Below are 23,743 nucleotides of genomic sequence, written 5' to 3'. Positions count from 1 at the left end.
CAGCTTCATTTCCCCAGGGTCTTTGCTTTCATGTCATACACCACCTCCCCAAAGCTCCCACGCTGTGTCCCCACGCCCCGATGCCTGGGTCGGGGTGCCATGGGTCTGTCAGTCCAGGTATTCTTGACCTTACATTGCTGAATTCAAACTCAGGAATTCCCAATTCCTCTGGCAGGAACTAGGTCATTCTCAAACCACCAACAGACAAAATCATGTGCACAGGCTCTGTGCTGTGGTACTGACGGTGCTGTGAGTCCCGGCCTGTGCAGATCTGATGGGCCACCACCGGGCAGCTGTCCCCTTCCACGCTAGCGCCCCAGCTCCCCTGGCTCCTGCTTTCCAGCCCTGCTGGAAACCAAGTGGCAGGGTTCTGGTGGGCATCTCCAATGAGATGGTGTCCGGAGGTCCGGGTGTGGGAGTGCAACGATGCTCTTGGGAGGGGGAAGAAGGCAGCAAGAGCAGTTATGAAGGAGCAGTCTTCCCTCCATAGGCTGTGCTGGTTCGTCACCTGTGGGAGCTGCTCTTCCATCTCTTTCCATTTCCGTAACCGGCTGGGTCACGCTGCAGGTCCTTTCCCACCCACTGCCAGCACCCCATCAGCTTCATTCCTAGATTACCCTCTGTGTTTCTCAGGCCACCACAAGCTCATCAAATACTTCCTACTGGATTCTTCTTTTCTTCACCTTCCTAAACTTTCGCTAGCATGGTTTGATTTCGGATCCTTTAGTAGCAATTTCTGTCAGGCAAAAAAAACCCCAGGTGGTTATTTTGTTTCTGTAACAGGGAGGATCAGTTTTTTTCAGCCCTGCAGTTTGAAGTACCATCTCTAGAGTCTTTTCCCATTGCTGGGGATGTTTGGGCAACTGTAACTCCTCCTGTGCTTTTGGAGAAAGCATGTGTTAGCACACATTTGGAACTCCTGTATGGTGAGCATCCCCAGAAATGAGATTGTTAGCACCGGGCAGATTTACGTGGCTCTTAAGCTGTATTCCTCGTACAGGAACAGCACAAGATTGTGGTGCTACCAAGGCATGGTGGCAGCGCAGGGAACCAGGATGTGCCGGCTCAGAGCTGGTCAGTGACGCCGAGCACTTCAGTGGGTATTCTGAACGGCGAAGAGGGTATTTCTGACCGTGCAGCCAAGCAGCAAGAGTCGCAAATGCAAACTGATGTGATTAAGTGGGAAAGACCTGATCTGGGGTTTAGCTAGGAGCACACAAGTGCTGGAAGCCAGGGGAATGCCAGTCTCCTCCATCACGCAGGAGCAGCACTCCCGTGGGAGCCTGTGGCTCGGCGTGCGTGGGTGAGCGTGCGAGCGGAGCTGCGGCACGTCCTACGGCCCTCGCCGGCGGACACGCTGGGTGCTGCTCTGCTGGACACCGGCCCACGCGGTGCTCCGGGCTGAAACAACGCCCTCGGCATCACGGGCTTGCGTTACTGACAGACTAAGGGCGTGCTTTGCACGCACAACGGCCGCGGCAGGGTGTTGAACTGACACGGGGACCAAATGAATGAAATCCCTCGGAAAGCGACGTTACAGCAGCGCGTAGCTCCCGGGGAGGCTGCGCCTCCACCGCGGCACCCGGCAGGGGCAGGCCCCGCACTCGGCGGGACAGAGCCAGCCGCTGCGGCGGGACTCGGGGCTGGAGGCTGGGGCAGGGCCGGGCGGCGGGACGGAGCCCAGGGCTACGCCGTGGCTCGGGGACGGGGCCGAGCCCTGAGCGTGTCGCGACGCAGCACAGAACGGCACGGCCGGGCCGGGCCGGGCCGCCACGAGAGCGGTCGGCGCCCGGCGCAGGGCCCGGCCACGGCGCGGCGGAGCCCGAGGAAGCCGCTCCCGCCGGCACCGAGCGCCTCCCCCCCCCCCCCCCGCCCCGCCGCGGCCCGAGCGGCGCCGAGACCCAGCGGCCAGGGAAGGGAAAGGCGGGGTCGCCGCAGCCGGCCCCGCCCACCGTCGTCGGCAGCCCATTGGCCGGAGGTGGCGTGACGCGCGGCACGGTGCCCAACGGAGAGCTGCCACACGGCAGATCCGGCTGGGGAGGCGGGACTTCCGGTCTTCGGCCCCCGGCGCCTGTTCAGCCGCCGCCGCCGCTGAGGAGGGAGCCCCGCGCCGCGCCGCCCCGCCCGCCATGTCCGCGCCCCGGCCGCGGCCGCTGCCCGCCGCGCTGCTGCTGCTCCCGCTCCTCGCCCTCACCGCCCGCGCCTCCGACGTGGTGGAGCTCAGCGATGCCGACTTCGAGAGCGGCCTGGCCGAGCGCCCGGGGCTGGTGCTCGTGGAGTTCTTCGCGCCCTGGTGAGGGGCCGCCTGGGGCGGGCGAGAGCGGTGGAGCGGGGCCCGGTGGGGCGCCGGGCGGCAGGGCAGGGCCGGGGCGGGGGCGGGCCGGGGCGTTCCTCGCCGGACTAACTCCCCCGGTCCTCCCAGGTGCGGGCACTGCAAGCGGCTGGCGCCGGAGTACGAGTCGGCAGCGACCAGGCTGAAGGGGATCGTGCCACTCGTGAAGGTGAGGACTTGCTGCATCGGCGCTTCCCGGGGGCGGCTTACAGAGAGACTCTGGTCAAATAAAAGGTTTGCTGTTGCAGTCCGCTAATGAGGCCTGCTAGTGTGCGCATCGGGCCTTTTCGAGGCTCCTTAGAGCTCTGGTGGGCTTTGTCTCTTTGAAGATTTAGGTGCCAGGAAACGATCTGGAAGCTGAACCCTGTGAGGGCTGGTGCCGCTCGGTTGGTGTGCGAAGCGTAAAATGGGTGTGTACAAGTGCGTAAAAGAGGGCTCGCCCGAACTGGGAGGAAGAAGCCTTCTTTGAGCTGTGTAATCTAGTCTGAGAGCTGGCATAGTACTGTACTCCATGGTGGTGTCGCTTGACTTACAAAGTAAGGGTTGGTGTCCAAGGGCTTTCTTTTCCGTAGAAAACGTGTATGGTTTTCTCAAATCAGGGTCTTCCTCTTCCTTTGTGGGAAGTGGTGTGGACTCTTGACACCATGGCCTCCTTGTCAGTTGAGGTCAGCCTGTTTTCTTCAGGTGTTATAGGAACTTCAGGACTGATGAGGTGCTGAGAGCAGTCCATTGCTCTTAAGCCTGTCATTGTTTACAAGAATCTACCCTTTCTATTATTTTGTGTGTGTGTGTGTGTGTAGTCTGGCCAAACTCATCACTACTTAATCTTTCCAGTATTTCATGAAATTTTTTTTTGGACATGTCATGACACCCATGCTACCTCCTTCCCCAGTGTTGACTTTCCAGCTTTTAGTCTTGTAGGTGCTTTGCAGATTCTTACACTTTATGTGAAAGGAATCCAGTCTTGGTTAAAGACACACGAGAGCTTTCTTTTGGGTGTACAGGTGGCTGGGTCACTGAGTAGCAATGTTTCTCTTCCTTTAGGTTGACTGTACAGCAAACTCAAACACCTGTAATAAGTATGGAGTCAGCGGATATCCCACCTTAAAGATTTTTCGAGATGGAGAAGAGGCAGGAACCTATGATGGGCCTAGGACAGCAGGTAAGAGCTCATTGGTAAGCATCTGGCTTGTGGACACGGTACTGGAAGGCAGGCTGGCCCACGTATAATAGACTCGTATCAGGGATGTTACGTGTGTTGAGGGATACAAAGAAGGTTCTCACCTACACACGCCCCCCCCTTGTCAGAACTCTTTGTTGCTGGCAGAGCCCTGGATGTTTAGTATCCCTTAAATCTCTCTTTTAAAGGTGAGGGTTTCCACATTATCTTTAACTGCTAGTACCCTTGATGGGCAGTATCTGGAAAATCCTAGGGAGTTCCTATGTGGAGTTGGTGATCACACTCCTTTAATTCACATCATATTTATTGTATGGGAGAGGTGTATGGATTCTGCAGAAACAACTTTTGCTTTGGGAAGCTTGAAGAATCTCTTGTAGAACTTTCTATTGATCCCTTTAATTGCTCAACTTTTCTTTTAAGATGGGATTGTCAGTCATCTCAAGAAACAGGCAGGACCTGCTTCGGTGGCTCTCAGTTCCGTGGCCGATTTTGAGAAATTCATCGGCGATAAAGATGCTTCTGTAGTGGGTGAGTAGATTCAGTGCAGCACTGAAACAGGTGGACACTCGGCTCTGGGAGATGTCTTGGGGAATATACTGTGAAAGGATAAGCAGTATCACAAGCTGTAGCAAGAGCAATTCCAGCTGGACATGAGCAAAAAAGTTTTTTCATAATGAGAATGATAAAGCACTGGAATGTGTGCCAAGAGGGATTTCGAAACATTCAGATTTTCAAAACTCAGTTGGACCACACTTTGAGCAACCTGATCTGACTTTGAAGCTGGTCCTGCTTTGAGCAGGAGGTTGAACTTGATGACCTCTGGGGCTTCCTTCCAACTTTTTTTTTTTTTTTTCTTTTTTCCTGTGATTCTTTGACTGTCAGACCTCCTGGCACCATAGTGTATCTTTTTTAAAGCTTGTTGCTCTTTTGGCTGGCTGACAACAGCTGGCTTTGGATTGCTAGAAAGTACATTCGGGTGCTATCTCGTGACACCAGTAGGCTGTCACTGTCATGTGGCTTGATCAGGGTTTACAAATGACAATAGGAGCTTTCCTTTGTGCAGATCAGGTGCCATCTTACAAGTGTAACTGGATGAGTATTGATCAGCATTCCCAAACTTACTAAGTATCATTGGCAGTTGTTTTCGCTAGTAGTGTCACATGGTTACAAATGGATATCTTAGTGCTCGAAGGATGACTGTCTTTTGGCTGAATGACTAAACTGGGCAGACTCTTGAGTAACTTTCTGTTGGTGGAAGGGAGGGAATATGGAAAAGTCCCAATAAAAACGGGAGAGAAGCTGTCAAAGATGAAGGCCTGAACATGCATTGGATGACTTAATTCAGAAGTGATCTTTCAGTGCATTGTAGATATAAATGATGAGGGCTGCGCAGTGACTGCTGCTGAGTGGGTTTGGGGTCACCATCTGTCTTTCTGCCGCAGGCTTCTTTGGAGATGCATCTGGTGATGCTTATTCAGAATTCATGAAAGCCGCCAACAACCTAAGAGATAACTACCGTTTTGCACACACCAGCGAGGACCAATTGGTGCAGAAGTATGAGGAAGATGGAGAGTAAGTTAACACAAGGATTTCCTGTTATTGAGACATCTGGAACAAATTCATGGATTCCAGTTGTTAACTGAATTCACTTTCTGAACATAGCTTAAGGTCTTGTTTCTTCCCCAGCTGCCAGTGGCGTATCTCTTATCTATTTTGAATTGAGATAGAAAGGTACAAATGGCTACGTGCTCTGGAGGGTTAATGTCTGCCTCTGGGTGGGAAGTATCTCAGCAGAGGTGTTTTGCTTGTTACGGTGGGTTTTTTTGTTTCTCATTGTGGCCTCTCTGAATAATGGAGAAGGCTGTGACGAGTAGATCTAATGCAGTAGTGCCACAAAGAAGCTGGGCAGTCTTGTGGAATCTATGAACAGCGAATGGGGATAGTCACTGGAGACTGGGTTCTTGCCTCATCTAGCTGCCATCCTTGGAAACCAGGGGATACTTTAATTCATGATACCTGCTTCCCCTCAGGGGTATAATCTTATTCCGTCCTCCACGCCTGATGAACAAGTTTGAAGACAGCTCCATCAAGTACACAGAAGACAAAATCACCAGTGGAAAGATCAAGAAATTTATCCAGGAGAACATGTGAGTTCCTTAGATCTTACTGATTACTGACGTTTAACGTTCTTGGGTGGGAAACAAGAGTGTGCTGCATCAAGCACATTCCTGGGAGATGATGGCTTCTGGGCAGTGAAATTGGAGCTGCTAATGTCTGTCTCGCTGATAGCTTTGGCATCTGCCCACACATGACTGAAGACAACAAAGACTTGATCCAGGGGAAGGACTTGTTGGTGGCATACTACGATGTGGACTATGAGAAGAATGCAAAGGGTTCCAACTACTGGCGCAACAGGTAGGCAGCAGTGGGGGTTAATCGGCCTCTCTTGTTCCCTGCAGTGCTGGTCTTCCGTGGCTTGGTTTACAAAGTTTCTCCTGCTGTTCATATGTGAATTCTTTTCTCCCAGAAAGATTCCAGCTGAGTTTCTAATTGGAACTATTGGGGTGGCTGCAGCCTGCAGAGCCCAAAGCATGCAATATGTGTGTCCTCTGAAACCCCACCTGCTTGTTTTTGGATCCCTAGTCCCTAGACCTTAAACGTGAACTTCCTTACTGCTGTTGTGTGGGATTCTATCCTTTGTATTCCCCACTGCCTGACCCTGGTGGTCGTGCTGACAGGGGTGGAGGGTGAAAGCACACAACAGGTGCACAGGCCTCATTCATGTTAGACACAAGCTTACTCCCTGGCTTCTCAACATGACTTCTGTAAGACTTGCCTATACACAACACATCATGCCATTTGAATTCCTTGTCCACTGCGCACTTCAACTTGAAGGGTGTTACGTCATGTGGAAGGTAATATTCCAAGGAATCATGCTTTGTGTTTTGTGTTTTTTTGGTTGTTTTTCCCCTCAGAGTTATGATGATTGCAAAGAAGTTCTTGGATGCTGGCCACAAACTGTCTTTTGCCGTTGCTAGTCGGAAAACCTTTGGTCATGAACTTTCAGAGTTTGGTCTAGACAGCAGCGTGGGTGAGGCTCCGGTTGTTGCCATCAGAACTGCTAAAGGAGATAAATACGTCATGCAGGAAGAATTCTCGTAAGTTTTTGAATTTAGCAATGTTGCCTCTTGCTTGATGGACTTCAGTCTGGTGGTCTGTAACCAGATCATACTTCCTTAGCTTGAAGGAAACAGGAAAGCTGGATGTTCCAGCTGGAAGAAATGATTGCTGGGTCAAAATGCCTCCTGCTTGTGTGTTTTCCTGCCCTCTAGAGATCTTGCAGCCCCTCCTGTTCTATAAAGGTAGAGAGTTTAATTCAAGATATTTTAAGTGTCTGGTTAGGAACCAAGATGCATTAAAGGGCAGAGGAAATAGTTGTACCTTTCTTCTTGGGAAAATAAACTTAAGGATGTTAGAAGGACTAAAACTTAGAATGGGGTGGTGTGCATCCAGCCTCTTCTCAAAACTCTTAAGGGCATCTTTGTGCTTGTTCTGGGGTCTTCTAAGCCAGCCCCAGTCTGGTGCTCTGGGAGATGCAGGTGGCATCTGTTCTGTGGGTGGAAGGAGCTTAAATCAGCCTTGAAAGTTTTCCTCTCTCATTCTGTACGTGCGATGGCTGTAAAACGTCACTTCACTTTCAGCCGTGATGGAAAGGCTCTGGAGAGATTCCTGCAAGATTACTTCGATGGGAACTTGAAAAAGTACCTGAAATCGGAGCCTGTCCCCGAAAGCAATGATGGCCCTGTGAAGGTGAGTGCTGGTTCAAGTGTAGCAGCAGCTCCTACCAGTGGATGAAAAGATGCTGTTCAGCAGCAGCTTCTAGTCATATGTCAATATCCAGTGCTGCAAGCACTGCGTTGTGGCGTCATGAGAAGCCTCTGCTGTGATCAGTGAAAGAATTCATTCCCTTGTTTTATTGCAGTTTTCTGAGCCAAGGGAGAAATGCAGCTTGCAGTTTTGATTCCATTTGGTTCTCTCAGCATAGTAACTGCTGCTTGAGCACACTAGTGATGCGCTCTACAAGTGCGGGATCACCCAGACTTACAGGGATTATGCAGAGGCCTGCTGTCTTGGCTTCTCCCTTGTGGCATGGCTTTCAAGTTGGTCATGACTGCACTATTTCTAAGGAGCTATGTGTTCATCTCATCACTGGGGAGGTGGTCTAACTCCTACCTTTCATCCCTCCAAGTAAATTCTGCCCAGAATGAAAGCGTTCCATGGCTTGGCTGTATGATGAGGGCCTTATGAGGGAGTGGAAGTCACTGCTTGTTTATGTGTGGATGGCTTCAGCCAGTCTTGCTAAACTGATTCCTCAGCCTGGAACTTGCTGAGATTAAAAAGAAATTACTTTGTCCTCCTCCTGTGAGGATGTCAGGTGCAAACCTCACTTGCGGGTAGCACTGGTGCCTTATGACAGGTTTTCACCTGCAAGTTGAGGATGTTATAACTTGGTGAAGAGTTGTGCGTTTGGTCATTTTGCTGCTTGCTGTGTAGGTGCAGCATGAGTCCTACTGCTTACTGTGGGAGGGCCAGGCTTTCTTGGGCAGAGTGCATGGGGCATGTCATGTTACAGCCTCACTCTTCACTGAGGAGAAACTAACCTGTGTGATCAAATGTTATCAGGTGGTGGTTGCTGAGAACTTTGATGAAATTGTTAATGCAGAAGATAAAGATGTCCTGATAGAGTTTTATGCACCCTGGTGTGGCCATTGCAAGAATCTGGAGCCCAAATACAAAGAATTGGGGGAGAAGGTAGGTCTGGGACTCTGTTGCAAACACAAACTAGAATTTTGCAGCACTAAACAATCCTGCAGGTTCTGTCCAGCCTGTATGATAACGGGACATAATTGTGCCTTCCTGAGTACTATGAGTTTTGGCACCTCCTGTGAGTGCAGAAGTACATTAGCAGGATGTGGAGTGTGGTAGCAACCACACTAGTAGGTTTAGCCTGCTCCCTTTGCTGTGGCACATAAACATTCCCTGATTCAGTGACTGGCCTCAACTGGCAGAGTTCCTTTTTGGGTCTCTTCCCTCTGCACGATTATAGTCTCCCATCTGGTGAAGGATAACACTGACCAACACGCTTTCACGAGCGGAGTTCTGACCAGCCTTTTGCTATTTGGCCATCAGGCACCCCTCCTTCCTCAGCACTGCATATCCCACAGCTCACTTTCTAGGGTTGAAGGAAAGTAGTTGCTCTGGGGTAAACATTCTCCAGAAGTTACAGCAGACCAATTCAGCACGTACTGCTGGGAGATGTGTGCTGCATACGGCTGCCTGAGAAGGGACTTTGTTCCCTGTGCCCCTGTTGAGGTGGAAGAAAACTGCTCGGAAGAAATTCGCTTACCTCTTAGCGTACTGTATGTACTGTCCTCTGACATCACCACCTTAGATGATGTTGGTCAGTGAGTTCCTGGTGTTCACTACTATGGATTGGTTACTAATAGGCTCTTTCTACCAACAGCTCAGTAAAGACCCCAATATCATCATTGCCAAAATGGATGCTACAGCCAATGACGTGCCTTCTCCATATGAAGTCAGAGGGTAGGTCTTACTATTGTACGCTGCTGTGTCAGTGGGTGAGTTAAGGCTTCTGTCTGACCAGCAACCACAACAGAAGAGCTGAGTGGATGGGGGGGGGCGATTGGCATGCAATTGCTGGGCATTTGCTCAGAGTGAACAAATCAAGAGTGAAAACAAAGGACATTCATCTGCCTTGTTTCTCTGGGATTCTGGTGTCCTGGCTGTGCCTGGAGGCCTGTCTTGCTGCTTTTGAATCTGCTGTGATTCTGTTCTTGGCAGTGTAAAAGCAATGCTGGGCTTGCTTTTCTGAAAACAGTTTAGCCAGCAAGCTTGGGCATAGTTGAGCTCAGCCAACTCTGTAGACATGGCTGGGCTTTTGAGGCCACACCTGCTGGCTTGAGAGCTGCTGAAGTTGCTGCCACCTTAAACCAGAGGAATGCAGGGTGTGAGTCCCTTCAGTGAGGGCTAGCCTGCTGGTCTGAAAGAAAACAGAGCATGTTAGGAGCTCAGATGTCTCTTCTCTCTCCCCAGCTTCCCCACCATCTATTTTGCTCCAGCTGGCAAGAAGCAGAGTCCAAAGAAGTATGAGGTGAGTCTTTTGCTGCTCTTGCTGCTTTGTAAAGAAGTGCAGCAGTATCCAGGTGTCCAAATAATGCCGAGCCTCTCTGGAGTTGTGGGTGGCACTCTGTCCCATTAGTTACCCTGGGAACGCACCCGGTGGCACCTGCTGGGAATGTTCTGCTGTGTGCTGCAGGCCCACGGGGGAGAGCACTCTGCTTGCACTCTGGTCTCCTGCCTGGCACCTGAACTCCCTCACTAATGAAGAGGATGCCTGCAGGGAGTACAGGCACTGCCTCACTGTCTTGTGCTTTCTGCAGGGTGGCAGAGAAGTGAGTGACTTCATTAGCTACTTGAAGCGGGAGGCAACCAACACTCCTGTGCTGCAGGAGGAAGATAAAACCAAGAAATCCAAGAAGAAGGTGAAGGAGGATTTGTAAAGTACCTGCTCACCATCTTGTCAGGATGAGCTCTGTGTGAATTGGGGAAGCACTGGGCAGACTGGGGCCAGTTCTGGGTTGTGGAGAGCCAGTGACCATGTGGGCTGAGGGGACCCAGCTGCTGTATCTAGTTCTGTTTAATTTCCTGCCGTCTCTTAGCTGCACTGTTGTGGGGCTCCCCAGACTGGCTTGTTTTGTGGTTTGGGAGGGGGCGGGGGTAGGGTTATTTTCTAATTTTTTTTGTACATTTGGAGAAGTGAAACAATAAAATGACCCCCTTAAGACCAAGTGTCCCTGTCCTGTGGAGACCTGTCAAGCCCAACACTGGGATCCTGCTCTTTGTAGACAGCAACTTCCTACCCTGAGCCTAGTTTCCCTCAGTGAGCCTTTACAAGTCTGTTTCTAGATCTTAAGCTCAGCCTTTAACCTGTTCTACATCAGCTAATGAGAGTCCTTCCAGAGAGTAGTAGCAGCAACTGTTCTAATGTGCTGTGCTTCTGGTGCTACATTTATGTAGGTTTGGGGCTCAGGGACTCTGTTCACAAATGGTTGTGCTGTCTGCGTGCTGCCTGGTTGGGTAGTAGCACCATTTCAGCGAGTTTAGGGGTGCGTACTACGTAATGGGACTGTTTGATCTAGACAAGCGTGGGCGCATGGAGCAGTCTGGCAGAGGGCTTGCTCAGCAGCATACAAGCAGCAGCAATAAATTAGTTTTTAAGCTTGTGCAAAAGTAGCCTAGTGTAGGGAAGGAGCACTACTGACTACCCAGACATGGGTAGGGCCAGAGCTCAGGGCATTTCCCACAGCCAGTGGCTTGTCTGTGGCTTGCGTGTGGTTAGGAGAGTTAAGACTAGTTAATTGCAAGATCATTACTTCTCTTGGTAGAAAGCAGGCTGGTAGCTGTGGCTTTCCCTTCAGGAGAGGAGTAGGATCCTGTGCTGCAGGTGGATGGTGTCACCTGTGACTGACTGTCTCAGGGTACAGGCAGTCCTACCTTCCTGTGGCCCAGAATGTTTTGACTGGGAAGGTCAGGAGTGAGGTGGTGGGTGAACAGAGAAAGGCTGTTGCCCTGGCTCCCTGAGTTTGTCAGGCTGCCTCTGAGCTGAAGTGAGGATCAGCAGACTTGTGAGGCACTGCTGCGTTGCAGCAGTTACCATGGTAAGAGCCAGTGTTTGCTTTCTCTGTGGATTCCTCCCCCACAACTCCAAAGGCTGTGTACCAATTATTTATTGCTGCTGGAATTCTCCAGGTACAGTAGATCATACAATGCCTAGCACATGGTTCTCTGTCTGCAGCAGCTATCAGTTCTGAAATACAAGAATTTCTTCCCCAGCTACGTAGGTAGCTTAACCACATCTACTGCGGGCTAGCAGGTGCTCCATCTCCCCAAAGAGACATCAAGACACCTTGGCAGGGGGAGAATGTGTGTGACACCGAGTGGTCCTTGCACCTCACGCTAGCAGGACCCCAGCCGCTACTTGTGACTGCTGATAACTACCTTCTGTAAGACCAAACTGGAGCGCTGCTTCCCTGATGGACAGGCAAGGGAGAGCCAGGAGCAGCTTTTCTGATCCTCGCTTTGCTCCCTAGTCTGTGACTTCAGACCTGGTGGCAGCTGGGGGCCAAGCATGAGTTAAGTTCTTCAGTGGGTTTGGCCCCAGAGCCCCTCTCCTGGTGAGCATCGGTGCCGGTGCCTGGAGCAGCACGGGTGAAGCAAGCAGACGCTTGGTCAAAGCAGTGAAGCTTTCTGGCAAGAAGGACAAAGGACGTGAGAAAGGGTGTTGTGTTGGTGGCTACCCAGCTACCCCTTACTGTGTGCTGCAATTAAACTGAAGCTAATGAGGCTTCAGTTGAGGAAAAAGATGTGAGGAATGATTTGTAGGTTAACTCAGCAAACATGATTGACACAGGCTTTGCTTTCAGCAAGAGACCTGCATGGAAAGCTGGCCCAACGCTGTGAGAGGGCAGCCACCACCCAAAGATTTAAGTAACATGTCTACCAGCACTGGCTCAGGCCCCAGCAAGGGTCTCTGCCTCCTCTCTGCAGCCAAAGCCTGCTGCTCTCCTGCAGGGAGCAGAAAACCAGCTGGCCCCAGGTGATGCAGGGCAGCAGGCAGCTGGAGCAGCCCAGCAGCTCTCCTGTGCAGCAGCCACACCTGGGCTGTGGGGCACTGGGGGAAGCACTGATGGCAGCAAGGCACTCCTGAACCTCATCCTTAATCTAATGCACCCTCAGGGATCTGCTTCCTCCACCACTTCAGGGACAGGTCTTGATAAGCAAGGGAAAAAGAATTGCAGCAGCAGTTTGCCTAGGAGCTCCCGCTTCCTTCAAACTGCAGAATCAGAATTTTGATGTGAGACAGCTTCTGGTGGAGGTATTCACAGCGATTCTTCTCCTGCTGGTAGCTAGGATATGTCTGGAGGAGGAAAAAAAAAAAATATGGATCAGCTCCAGGAGGGAACCTGGTCCCTGACCTGTACCCAGCCTCACCTTCTTGAAGTGGCTGTACTCGTGCACAATTCTAGCTTCAAGTGCCTGAAACCCAAAAGCAGTGGGTGAGCAGAACCGGAGCATGGCCCTATCGTGCTGTCGTGCCCCAGGTTTCCCACTTGCCTTGCGTTCCTCTGTTCCTTCTTTCAACATCTTCATTTTGGCTCCCAGCTGAATGAATTTCCATCTCACGTTACCAATGCGAGCATGCAGATCGCGGTACTCCGTGTAGTCTGCACTAAACGCTGCCTCGTAAGCTCTGCGCTGCTCCACTGAGCAGATGGTGTGGTATTTCCTGCCGTGACCATGAGAAGCTTATTCTCCCTGGGCCTGCAAGACCTCTGCAGCAGAGCAGAGCCCTTGCTCTTGGCGGGGCGGGGGGCTGGCAGCGTTATATTGCCTTGCTGGAGCCTTTGGTGTGAGGGGCAGCAAGCAGGCAGGGCTGTGACCTGGCTGTGCCCAGGGCCTGGTTTTGCAGCCCTTTCGCTGCTGCTGTTGGAGGTGAGGCAGGTAGCTCGTCTCAGCCCGGGCAAATTACGCTAAGCAATAGGGATCCCGTGGCAGCGAGTGCAAAGCTCTCTTACCGCAAGTAATCCGGGATGTCTGCTAAGGAGGAGCTGCCAGCCTGGGACCTGGCATCTGGCAAGGAGCAGAAGATCACAAGGGTTAAAGCTCGCTGGAGCACCTCTCCTCCACCTCGGTCAGGACCTGTCCCGGGCCTGGGCTCACTGGAAGGCCCCTTCTCCAAAGCCAAGCTTGCAGTCACATAGCTCTGGTAGGTATAGAGCCCCTGGCCCACCGGGGAGATCCCAGGGGCCTTTCAGGGAGCCCCAGGGGACAGTGGCGTGCAGGGTGCAGGGGCTGCTCTGCTCAGCCATGCAGCTGCAGCCGAGATGGCCTCAGGCCATGAGGCTGTGTGGTTCACCCAGGCTTGCACTGTCCCTGTGTTTGCCCTGGCCTCCTGGCCAAAGCCTCTCCGCTTGCCAGGAATCCTGTTTTGGGGCACCCACCTCCTCCCAGGGCACCCTAGGGTCTGGTCCAGCTTCTGCTGCACGAGCTGGCAGGGCCGTGTCCCTGGCTGCCTGCCCCAGGCAGCCCCTCACCTCTAGGGGCAGGAAGATGCTGCTCGGGGCATGGGGCACTCTCCTCCCAGTCATCGCCTGCCTCCTCCTTGCTCTCTGGGCTCTCCAGCTCCCCAGCTGGCTCTCCAGCTTGCTGCTGGCCCTGTGCTCCTGGGTGCTGCATGCTGAGTGTCTGTGGGCAGCTCCAGTGCCACTTTTGTGAGCCAGGGCTGCACACCGGGGCCTGGGGCCTCTTGCTGGCTCTCGGATCTGAGAAATCCAGCAGTGCCAGGCGCTTCTGAAAGACAAACTTGGTCTGCTGCAGGCCTGTCCTGGACCCCCGTGCCAGGACCTGGTGCTGCAGGGTCCCCCACCAGCTCCAGCCCACACAGCCCAGAGCTGCTCCATCCCTTGCTTCATGTCAGTGCTCAGGTGTCCCCTGTCCTTTGGGGACGGCCAGCCCCCCTACTGTTGTACTGTGCCCAGGTGTGGGTGGGACACAAGGCAGGGGCAGAGTGCAGAGCCCTGGAGCATTTGGGCTGGGGGGTGAGGGGGGCTTTGCTAGGAAGAAGGTGCAGAGAGGAAGAAGCCTAATGCCTTCAGGAAGCAGCTACACCGAACTGGGCTCTCCCCACACGCACCCAAGGGCCTTCTGCTGCCAGAGCCCACCAGGACTTACCACCCCCAGAAGGTTTCTGCCAGTGGCCTGAGGGGAGCCATGCTCCGGAGGCTGCTGCAGAGGCACCAAGAAGGTCGGGGCGGAGGGTCTGCGGTCCTGGTTCCTGGAGCATGAGAGACAGTGGGGACCAGAGACCAAGGCTGGGTAAAGCGTCGCCAAGTGCCAAGTGCCCAGGCAGCAGAGGGTGGGTCCAGTCTTGGCCGAAGGATGCCGAGTACCCAGGAGTGAATGCAGTCTGCCCATGGCCAGACCCCAGCAGTGACCAAGCACCCCCAGACCCCGCTCCTCTCACCGCTGGTTACCTCAGCCCCCCCTCCTCTACCTGTACTGCAGCAGGGCAGCCTGCTGCCACTCCTGGGCTGTGTACCCTGCGCAATCCTCGGGTGCCCAGCCCACCAGGGTCCCCTTCACGTGGGCAGTGGGATCCATGACCTGGGGGAAGCGCAGCACGGTGGGCGTGCTGCAGTACTCCAGTGCCCGAGAAGGCGCCACAGCTCGCACCCCTCACCTCCTCCGGTGCCGCCAGCAGCTGTGTCCCGCTGGGCCTGCCTGCCGACATCCCCCCCAGCTGCTGCAGGAGCTCGTGCTTGCAACGGGGCTGAACCAGGCTTTGAACAGAAGCCCTGGGGCTGGCTGTTGCAGGCCTGTGGCTCCTGCTCTCGGGGACATGGCAGGCAGAACCCTTCCCCAGCAGGCTGGTCATGCTGGCCTTCTCGGGAGCCGTAATGCCTTTACCTGCGGGCACATCAGGACAGAACAGCGTCAGCCCCTGGGAAGAATTACATCAGGTTCTTCTTTCCTCCCCGTCAGTCCCAGCACACAGCCCCCTGAGCCCCTGCGCCCCCAGCCCGCCACGGTCACCCCCCCCCCAGCTGACAGGAAAGGGACATTGCACAGCTCTCCCAGTGCCGCGGGTGCCTCCTGAGACCCCCAGACATGCAGAGCTGGCCATGGCGAGATGCAGCTGCTGCATCCCAAGGCTAGCTGGTCCCGGCAGCACTGTCATCCCAGGGGGACAGCAGGGCCCCCACAGCCATCAAACCCCAGCCAGGCAGGGAGCAGAGGCTCAACACCCACTGTCACTCGGGCCAGTGACACACATAGCACCCCACTAACCATAGCCAAGCACAGCCAGATCAGGCTCAGCAGCTGCTCTGCTGCGGGGCTCCTTTGCCGGGGACACACGCTCCCGTAGCGGTGGGCAGCTGCTCTCCCAGGCACAGACTGTGATTTTCTGCTGGATGCTGCCCAGACTGTCCAGCCGGCCCTGGCCTAACCTGGGAGAAGACAAGACCTCCCACCAGCCGAGCCCAGCCCGCTCCCCCCGGCCCCATGCAATGCCCAGAGAAGGCCCTGCAAGGTGTGCACCCCAAGCAAGCAAGGGAGCAGGGAGCCCGTCTCACCGGGGCACCGCCAGCCGCACGCACTCGAAGCTGCCGTGCGGCTCGTCCTGGCTGCAACGGGAGAGGGAGAAGGCGAAGAGCTGCGGGGGGGTCCCGGGGCCTCCCGGCACCGTCAGGCACTGCCGGCGGGAGGGGCCGTGAGGGCCGTGGCCCCCCCCCGAGCCTCCCCGTCCCCCGGGACACGGCGGATCCACCCCGCGGCACCGCCCGCCGCCCCCTCGCTCCCACCGGCGGGAGCGCCGGAGCCACCGGCCCCAGCCCGCGAGGACCCGTCCGGTCCCTCCGATCTCTCCGGTCCCCTGATCCGCTCACCCCGCCGCCCTGGGTTTCCCGACCCCCCCGGTCCCTCCCGGCGCCCTCACTCTCCGGCCGCCCTGGGGTCCCCGGTCTCCCCCGAGACCCCCACTCCCCGGCCACCCTGGGTGACCCGGCCCCCTCACGCCGTGACCGCCCTGGGCTCCCCGGTCCCTCCCGGTCCCCCCACTCCCCGGCCGCTCTGGGGTTCTCCGGTCCGTCGCCCCCCCCCCCCCCACTCACCCCCTGGCTGCCCTGGAAGGCGATCACGGGCCCCGGCGCTCCCTGCAAGAACAGCGGGCACCGATGAGTCCCGCCTGCGCCCGGCTCCCCCAGCCCGGCCCGGCCCGGTCCCACCTGCCGCCGCCCGCAGCCACGCAGCGCCCGCGCCGCCGCCGCCGAGAGCCGCACGTGCAGGAGGCTGAGCCGGGGGCCCGGCCCGCAGCCCCGGTACCGGAGCCGTCCGCGCAGCTCCGCCCGCGGCCGCGGCATGGCCCGAAGTGCGGGACCGCGGCGGGCGGGCCGGGCGGGGCCGGGCCGGTCCCGGGGGGGCAGCGGCGGGGCGTGGCGGCGGGGCTCGGCCTGAGCCGGCTATTTTTGCCTCCCCTGAGGCTAATCCCCTGAGCCGCTTCCCGGCGTTAGGTAACGGCGCGGCGGGATGCGCTCGGCGGCGGCCCCGGCCCGGGCGGCCCCGGGCAGTCGCGGCGCGGCGGAGCCGGCGGCGACGCGCCCGGTGCGGGCTGGGTGCCGCGGGCGCTCGCCGCCGAGCCCCGGGGTGGCCCGGACCGAGGCCGGCCGGTAGCGGCGGGCGGCGAAGCGGGGCCGGGCATGCCGGGACCCTCGCCCGGCGGCTCCCCGGAGAGGGAGGCGGGGACCGGAGGGCGGCCGCGGGGGACCGGCCGGGGCAGGCGGGTGCGGTTCCGCCTGCCCCACACCGCCATCTCGCTGCCGTCGGTGCGCGAGGAGGAGCGGCTCTTCTACCGACGGCTGGAGGCACTGGCGGCCCCGGGCCCCGGCGGCTTCGGGCCGCTCTTCGCGGCCGACGGCTGGAGCGACCTGACGGGTGAGCGCCCGCGGGCGGCCCTGGGGAGAGCCGCGCCGGGGGGGGGTCCCGGGGAGAATCGTGCCGGGCCCCGGAGGTCCCGGGGCGGCTCTCAGGGCCGCCCCCGCCCGCAGAGGACCGGCTGCTGCGGAAGCGCGTGGTGCGGGACGGGCAGGGCGGGCCGCGGCCGCGGCCGGGCCAGGAGGTGTCGGTGAAGGTGCTGGGCGCCCTGGAGGACGGCGGGCTGGTGGAGAGGGACCCGCGTCTCACCTTCGTGCCGGGCCACGGCGACGTCGTGCAGGTCAGCGCCGGCCGGGGCGCGGTGCGGGCTGAGCGCCGCCGGGTACCGCGCCCGGCCAGCCCCGCCATGCCCCGCGTTCGCAGGCCCTGGAGCTGGGCGTCCCCACCATGCAGCCCGGGGAGGTCTCCTTCTTCCTCGCCGCCTTCCCCTACGGCTACGGTCGCCCGGGCAGGTAGGGCAGGCGGGCAGCGGGACCCGGGCGGGCAGGGGGCCGGGGCGGGCAGAGCCGGGAGGACCGGGGCAAGTTAAGGCGGGCGGGCAGGTGCCGGGGGACCCGGGCGGGCAGGGACCAGGCGGGGGGGGGGGCATCCGGCGCTGTGCCCGCAGGGAGCCCGACGTGCCGCCCGAGGCGCCGATGCTGTTCGAGGTGACGCTGCTGGAGGTGCGGGACGGCCCCGACCCGCAGCGGCTGCCGCCCGCCGCCCGCCTGCGCCTGGGCGCGCAGCGCAGGGAGCGGGGCAACTTCCACTTCGCGCGGGGCGACTTCGCGGCGGCGCTGCGCTCCTACCGCCTGGCCCTGCGCGCCCTCGACGGCCCCGCCGCCGGTGAGACCGGGGGACCGGGGCGGGGGGCGGGAAGGGCCGGGGCTGCGGGGCGCCGGGGCGCTGAGGCCGTGCTCGCCCCGCAGCCCCGCCCGGGCCGCAGGAGGACGAGGAGCTGCGGGAGCAGCGCGTCAAGTGCCTCAACAACTGCGCGGCCGCCGAGCTCAAGCTGCAGCGGGCGGGCGAGGCGCTGGCGGCCTGCGAGGCGGCGCTCCGCATCAGTCCGGACAACGGCCGGGCGCTGCTCCGGCGGGGGCAGGTGGGCTCCGCGCCGCTCCGCGTCCCCCCCCCCCCCCCCCCGGGCCCGGCCACCCGCTACCGCCCGCTCCTCTCCCCGCAGCTGCTGGCGCAGCAGGGCCGGGACGCGGAGGCCGCGCTCGTCCTGAGGAGAGCCCTGGAGCTGGACCCGGCCAGCAAGGTCCGGCCGGACGGGGGGCGGGGGGCGACGGGGCGGGCGGGGGTCCCGCAGGAGCCGGACACCGGCAGCGCTGGGGGCAGGCGAGGGTCCCGCAGGAGCCCGTCCCGCCGCAGCCGTCCCGCCGCCCGCAGGTGATCCACGCCGAGCTCTCGCGGCTGGTGAAGCGCCGGAGCCCCCCGGCCCGCGCCGCCCCCCAGGAGCCCCTCCACGGCCCGATGCCGCCGCCGAGCCCCGGGTGTGTAGGCGCGCCGACGGACCGGGCTGCCCGGGGACGGGCTGTCGGGGCGGATGCCCGTCCGGGATCCGCTTGGCGCGGGTGGCGCTCACGGCGGTCCCTCCCCACAGAGCCCCGGCACCGCCCGCGCCGGAAGGAGCGGCCTGAGCGGCCCCGCGGTGCCCCGCAGCCCCCCGCCCCGGAGGAGTCGACCCGGCGGCGGTGGAGGAGCGGCTGCGGGGTGCCCCGGCCCGGCCCGGCCGTCGCGCCGAGGAGACGGAAGGCTCCCCCGCCCCCCCCGCTCCGCGCGCTGCCCCGCCCCCGCACGGCTCTCGGGGCCACGCCCCCTGCGCGTCACGACGGGGCGTGGCCCCCGCCCTGCTCCGCCCCCTGCGCGTGGGCGCGGTTCCGCGGCTCTGGCGCCTGCGCCGCAGCTTCCGGCTTTTTCGCCCCCGCCGGCAGAATGGCAACTTTAGCCCGCGGCCAATCAGGCGGGGCCTAGCCGGAGCGGTGCGCCAATAGGAGGGCGGTGGGGGCGGGCTCGGTGCGGCGATTGGCCGTGCCGCGCCCTAAAAGAGCGGGGCGGGGCGGGGCGTGGGGGGGGCAGTGCGGGACGTGGCGGCGGAGCGGAGGGCGGGAGGGAGCGGCGCCATGACCCGTGAGTGCGGGCCGCGGCCGGGCCGGGGGGAGCGGTGCCGTGACCCGCCCTGCGGACTGGGGCTGGCCTGGGGGGCGGGGGGTGGTGCAGTGACCCGTGAGCGCGGGGCTGGGGCGCGGGCTGGGCCGCGGGGCCGGGGTTGGGCCTGGGCCCTGGAGCCGGGCCTCGGGCCGTTCTGAGGCGGCCGCGCCGTCACAGGCGGGAACCAGCGCGAACTGGCGCGGCAGAAGAACCTGAAGAAGCAGAGCGACTCGGGCAAGGGCAAGCGGCGGGACGACGGGCTCTCGGCCGCCGCCCGCAAGCAGAGGTGAGCGCCGGGCCGGCTCCGCCGAGCACCCCCCCACCCCACCCCCCCCGATCCCCGGTTCGGTCCCGGTGGTGGTGCCGGTACCGCTGCCAGCCCGGCGACGCGCTCTCCCGCAGGGACTCGGAGATCATGCAGCAGAAGCAGAAGAAGGCCGACGAGAAGAAGGAGGGCGCCAAGTAGCCCGCGGCTGGGCCGCCGCCGCCCCGGGGCCGGGCCGCCCGCCGGCAGGATGCCCACCGCAGCCCTGGGGCCGGACCGCCTCGCCGGGCACCCCGGCAGCGCCCAGCGCCCGCCTCGGGTCCGTCTCCTATTAAAGTAGCTTGTGGAGCCCTGCAGGCCCTGTGTCCTCCCTCTGTGCACCAGGGCAGGTGGGGGGCCGGGGCTGCCTGGGGACCGGGGAGGGGGGGGTGCCGCTGCCACCACCGTGCCCCCTGGCCAGGAGGGAGCATTTGTGACCGTGTTCTGTGCTGGTGAACAGGAGAGATGGACGAAGCACAGCTGTTGTGGTGTGGAGCAGCTGCATCTTCACGGTGAGGAACAAAGCGGGGCCTGGCCTGGGAGGTGTGCCCCAGCATCACCTGGGGGGTCAGAGCAGCCAGTGGGACCCCGAGCGCAGCTGCAGGCGTGTGGGGAGCCTTGGAGGCAAGGTGTGGGCAGAGGGAGGTCGGGGAGTCCTGGCCTGGGGGAGTCTTTCCCCTGAGGAGGACAGGACTGCTGGAAGCCCAGAGGAATGAAACCAGGAAAGGGTTGTGCCAGAGGGGACAGGTTGTGGTGCAGATGGGAAGGAGGGCTGGGGGCTGCTCGTAGGGAGGCGATGTGGGTCTGGGGCCAGGGAGATGGTGGCTGGGCCTGCACATGGACTGAGCTGCTCCTGCAGCCGATGGGACAAGCGGGTGCAGGAGCTGAAGCCAGGTGAGCTGCCTGTTCCGCAGCACCTGTGTGGGCACAGTCGGAGCAGGACATTGTCCATAGAGAGGATTTGAAGCTGCAGCCAGCCTGCATCCTGCACTAGGTCCAGCAGCAGTGTGGAGCTGCCTTCGGAGGGATGCTGAGGTCCAGCCCGGCGCTGTGGTCTTTGCTCTGGCCCACCGTCCTCTTCACTTCCCTGCAGGGCCGGGAGAAACAACGTCAGCCAGTCCCACCACCTCAGCAGGACAGAGCCGGGTGGCTGCTGCGGGCCCTGTGCAGCCCAGGGCTGGGTCCTGCGGCAGGCAGGGCTCCTCACCGGGCGAGGTGCAGCACAGCCTCCACCACGTTGGTGCCGTCCTTGGCGCTGGTCTCGCAGAACAGGGAGCTGTGGGCCTGGGGGAGCAGTGGGTGTCAGTGGGGTCCCTGCTGCCCCAGGGACCCCGAGGCGCTGTGGCTCACCATGGCCAGCTGCTGCCCGTGGGCTGTGCGGACCCCCGCTGCCTCTGGCAGGCCAGGCCGCAGGTCCATCTTGTTCCCCACCAGCATGAGTGGCAACGGCCTGTCAGTGGCCTGTGGGAGGGAAGGGCGGCTCAGGGCTAAGTGGGACCGCAGCCTCCAGCTGCTGCTGTGGTCCCTGCCTGCTCTGGGAGCTGCGGAGCTCTGCTGCATGCACCAGCTGTTTCCTCCTGTGCCTGGGAGCAGAGTGTGCTTCCAGACCAGACACAAACACCATGAAAAGGGAAAAGTGGGGGGAAGCATTCCCAGGGGCTTAGCAAGCAGCCCAGCTAGCTCCTGTCTCGTTCCTGCTCCCCCAGGACTGTGGGGCACGGTGGAGCCCTGCCCTCCCTGGAGAAGCCCTGAGGTTCCTGCCCCTCTCTGTGGGGGCTGGGTGCTGTCAGACCCTTCCCACTACCTTGATGTCCTCAATCCACTGGCGGACGCTGAGGAAGCTGCTTGGGGAGCTGATGTCGTAGAGGAGCAGCACGCCGTGGGCTTTGCGGAAGTAGGACTGGGCAATGCTCCGGTACCTGGGGCCAGGGGTGCCACTGCTGTGGGGCTGGGCCAGGCCCGCTGCTGGTGCAGTGATGGCCAGCCCGTGGGGCTGCTGCCAGAGCAGGACCTGGCCCAGCACGGCAGCAGGAGCCCCAGCCCCTGCGCTCTCACCGCTCCTGCCCGGCTGTGTCCCAGATCTGTAACGTGGTTTGCTCTCCATCCACCAGCAGCTGCTTTATCTGGAAGTCCACCCCTGCCGGGAGGGACACTCGGGGGCTGCTCCTGTGCCTCAGCCCCAGTGCAGGGGGGCAGTGGGGGGAGGGTACCGAGGGCGCTGGGGGAGAGTACCGAGGGTGCTGGAGATGTCTGCTCTGAACTCGTTTGTGCAGAGGCGCAGCAGGAAGCTGGACTTCCCTGTGCTGCTGTCCCCTGCCAGCACCAGCCGGTACATGGGGCAGGGGGGTGCGGGCTCCTCTCTCCTCTCGCACTGCTGCGGTACAAGTGATGGTGAGGGACGGCACAGGGTGCGCGTGTGCCCGGGCTCCCCCCCCAGCCTGGCCCTTTGCACCGGATGGGGAGTTGCTGGTTACCTCCGGTGCGAAGGCAGACAGCTTCCTCTTGCTGGAGTGCCCGGCAGAGCAGCAGGGTCCCTCTGCCTCGCCTATTGGGGGGCTGGGGGCCTGCTGGGGACAGACGCCATGGTGAGGGGCCCGGGAGCTGTGGGTGAACAGCCCTGTGTCCCCTTCCCCAGCCCAGGGCATGGGGACTGGGGACAGGTCCCTCACCTTGGTGCCCTGGCAGGGGCTGGGGGCAGCCCTGTCCTCTGCGCTGTGGCTGCCTGTGTTGCTGAGCAAGGAGGCTGTGTCCATGCTGGGGGGCGAGCTCTGCTGCTGCCTGCAGCTGGCACCACTGTGGCCCTGGTCTCTGCCTGCCCAGGAGGCTGCGGTGGGGAGCGGGCGGTGTAGGGAGTCATCCCCCCAGCTGCTGTGCCAGAGGGCAGTGCTCAGGGAGGGGGTCTGCAGCCAGCGCTGCCCTTCCTCCCTCCATCACTCACCTGCTGCGGGTTCCCTTCGGGCGGGCGAGGGGGCTGCAGGGCCAGGGGGTGGGGGGCTGCGAGGGAGAAGGCATTTTGCATGGCAGCACCTGGGGGGGAGTGCCTGTGGCCTCCAGCTCCAGCAGCTCATGCAGGCCCCGAAGTGCTGGCAGCAGCCCGTGTGCTGTGTCCCCCTGAGCCGGGCTGCCGGCAGGGCGAGCGAGGGCAGCCGAGCCAGCTTGCCCTGCACCCTGTGGGGGTGGCTAGCACCCAGCATCCCCGCTGTGTCCCGCTGCCCGGGTGGGTGCCAACCCTGGCCCTCCCCTCCCCTCCTGCGTGGGTGCCAGCCCCGCACTCTGCAGCAGCTGCCAGAGCTCACCGCTCCAGGGTCTGCGTGCGAGCGGAGCAGCAGGGCTGAGCGTAGGCTGCCGTTGCTCTCGCAGAGGGTCCTGTTCATCGTCCTGGCGGGAGGGAGCAGACTGAGGCCCGCAGGCAGCAGAGGCTGACCCAGGGGAGAGCTGTACCCACAGCAACAGCACCCCCCAGGCGGGAGCACATCCCCAGCTGCCCCTGTGGCTGCTCCCCACCACTGCCCAGCCAGGCTTGGACGTACTGCAGCATCCTGACGTAGCCCGCGAACATCAGGTTCTCCTCCGCCATCTCCCGCAGAGCCAGCTGCTCCCTGCAGGGACACAGCGTCCTCATGGCAGGCCTCCCCTGGGCACCTGCCCCCTTGGCTGGCACAGAGGCTCCTCGGGGCCTTCCAGCCCCAACCCAGCAGGCACCTTGTGCCTGGGGAGGCAGAGGTGCCCGTGGAGGGGCTGGGACAGCCAGGGAGCCCCAAGGACACCCAGTGACACAGGGCCTGCCAACAAGAGGCCTGGAGGGACGTGCCAGCAGCTCTGGGCAGGCTTCCCAGCTGCCTGTGCTCACAGCCGGGCCGAGCAGAGCGACGTTTCCCCAACAGGCGCCCGGCCCTCCCCGTGGCAGCAGGGCAGGCAGCCGCGCACAGGGTCTGGCAGAGCCCTCCCGCCTGCGGCCAGGCTCAGCAGCGCACCCCATGGCAGTGCCGCCTGCTCGGCTGCTGGAGCAGCGCATGGGGCTGGCTCTGGGCCACGTGCAAGCAGGGGTCTCCTGCAGAGCTGGGGGCAGCCCCGCCATCCCCTTCCCCCCAAAGGCCACCTCTTGTGCTGCTGGGCCCGCTCAGAGAAGTCCTCCCGCAGCCGCTCCAGCTCTGCCTGCAGCTGGGAGACACCGCACTGAGCCTCGTGCAGGGTGCGACGCAGCCAATCGTTCTCCTGGGCA

The 23,743-nt window shown here is 60.6% G+C and overlaps 4 protein-coding genes across 4 annotated transcripts; 3 read left to right on the top strand and 1 right to left on the bottom strand.

Moving 5' to 3' along the window:
• The first annotated feature begins 2,030 nt into the window (after positions 1-2,030).
• PDIA3 (protein disulfide isomerase family A member 3) lies at positions 2,031-10,381 on the top strand. The gene is made up of 13 exons (XM_075764481.1): positions 2,031-2,293; positions 2,423-2,501; positions 3,377-3,494; positions 3,933-4,040; positions 4,955-5,084; positions 5,543-5,659; positions 5,802-5,927; positions 6,488-6,670; positions 7,214-7,322; positions 8,196-8,324; positions 9,037-9,116; positions 9,627-9,684; positions 9,974-10,381. Exons 1-13 carry the CDS (start codon positions 2,130-2,132, stop codon positions 10,091-10,093), a joined length of 1,521 nt encoding a protein of 506 aa, XP_075620596.1. The 5' UTR covers positions 2,031-2,129; the 3' UTR covers positions 10,094-10,381.
• Positions 10,382-13,164: 2,783 nt separating this feature from the next.
• On the bottom strand, positions 13,165-16,513 carry ELL3 (elongation factor for RNA polymerase II 3). The gene is made up of 8 exons (XM_075764879.1): positions 16,379-16,513; positions 16,265-16,306; positions 15,728-15,846; positions 15,441-15,601; positions 14,647-15,059; positions 14,325-14,427; positions 13,749-13,943; positions 13,165-13,223 (listed from the first exon to the last, which is right to left on the bottom strand). Exons 1-8 carry the CDS (start codon positions 16,511-16,513, stop codon positions 13,165-13,167), a joined length of 1,227 nt encoding a protein of 408 aa, XP_075620994.1.
• A 221-nt stretch (positions 16,514-16,734) lies between these two features.
• Positions 16,735-18,855, top strand: LOC142603501 (peptidyl-prolyl cis-trans isomerase FKBP8-like). Its single transcript, XM_075764632.1, is given in 8 exon segments — positions 16,735-17,084; positions 17,198-17,392; positions 17,395-17,536; positions 17,692-17,909; positions 17,993-18,165; positions 18,247-18,324; positions 18,456-18,559; positions 18,670-18,855. Coding segments are annotated over 8 exon segments (1,182 nt in total). The 5' UTR covers positions 16,735-16,849; the 3' UTR covers positions 18,707-18,855.
• Positions 18,856-19,063: 208 nt separating this feature from the next.
• On the top strand, positions 19,064-19,838 carry SERF2 (small EDRK-rich factor 2). The gene is made up of 3 exons (XM_075764633.1): positions 19,064-19,196; positions 19,395-19,503; positions 19,620-19,838. The coding sequence occupies exons 1-3, from the start codon at positions 19,190-19,192 to the stop codon at positions 19,681-19,683; spliced, it is 180 nt and encodes a 59-aa protein (XP_075620748.1). The 5' UTR covers positions 19,064-19,189; the 3' UTR covers positions 19,684-19,838.
• The last annotated feature ends 3,905 nt before the right edge of the window (positions 19,839-23,743 follow it).

Source organism: Balearica regulorum, chromosome 12 (assembly GCF_011004875.1).
Source record: "Balearica regulorum gibbericeps isolate bBalReg1 chromosome 12, bBalReg1.pri, whole genome shotgun sequence".
NCBI lineage: Eukaryota > Metazoa > Chordata > Aves > Gruiformes > Gruidae > Balearica > Balearica regulorum.
This window is presented reverse-complemented; position numbering and strand designations above follow the sequence as displayed.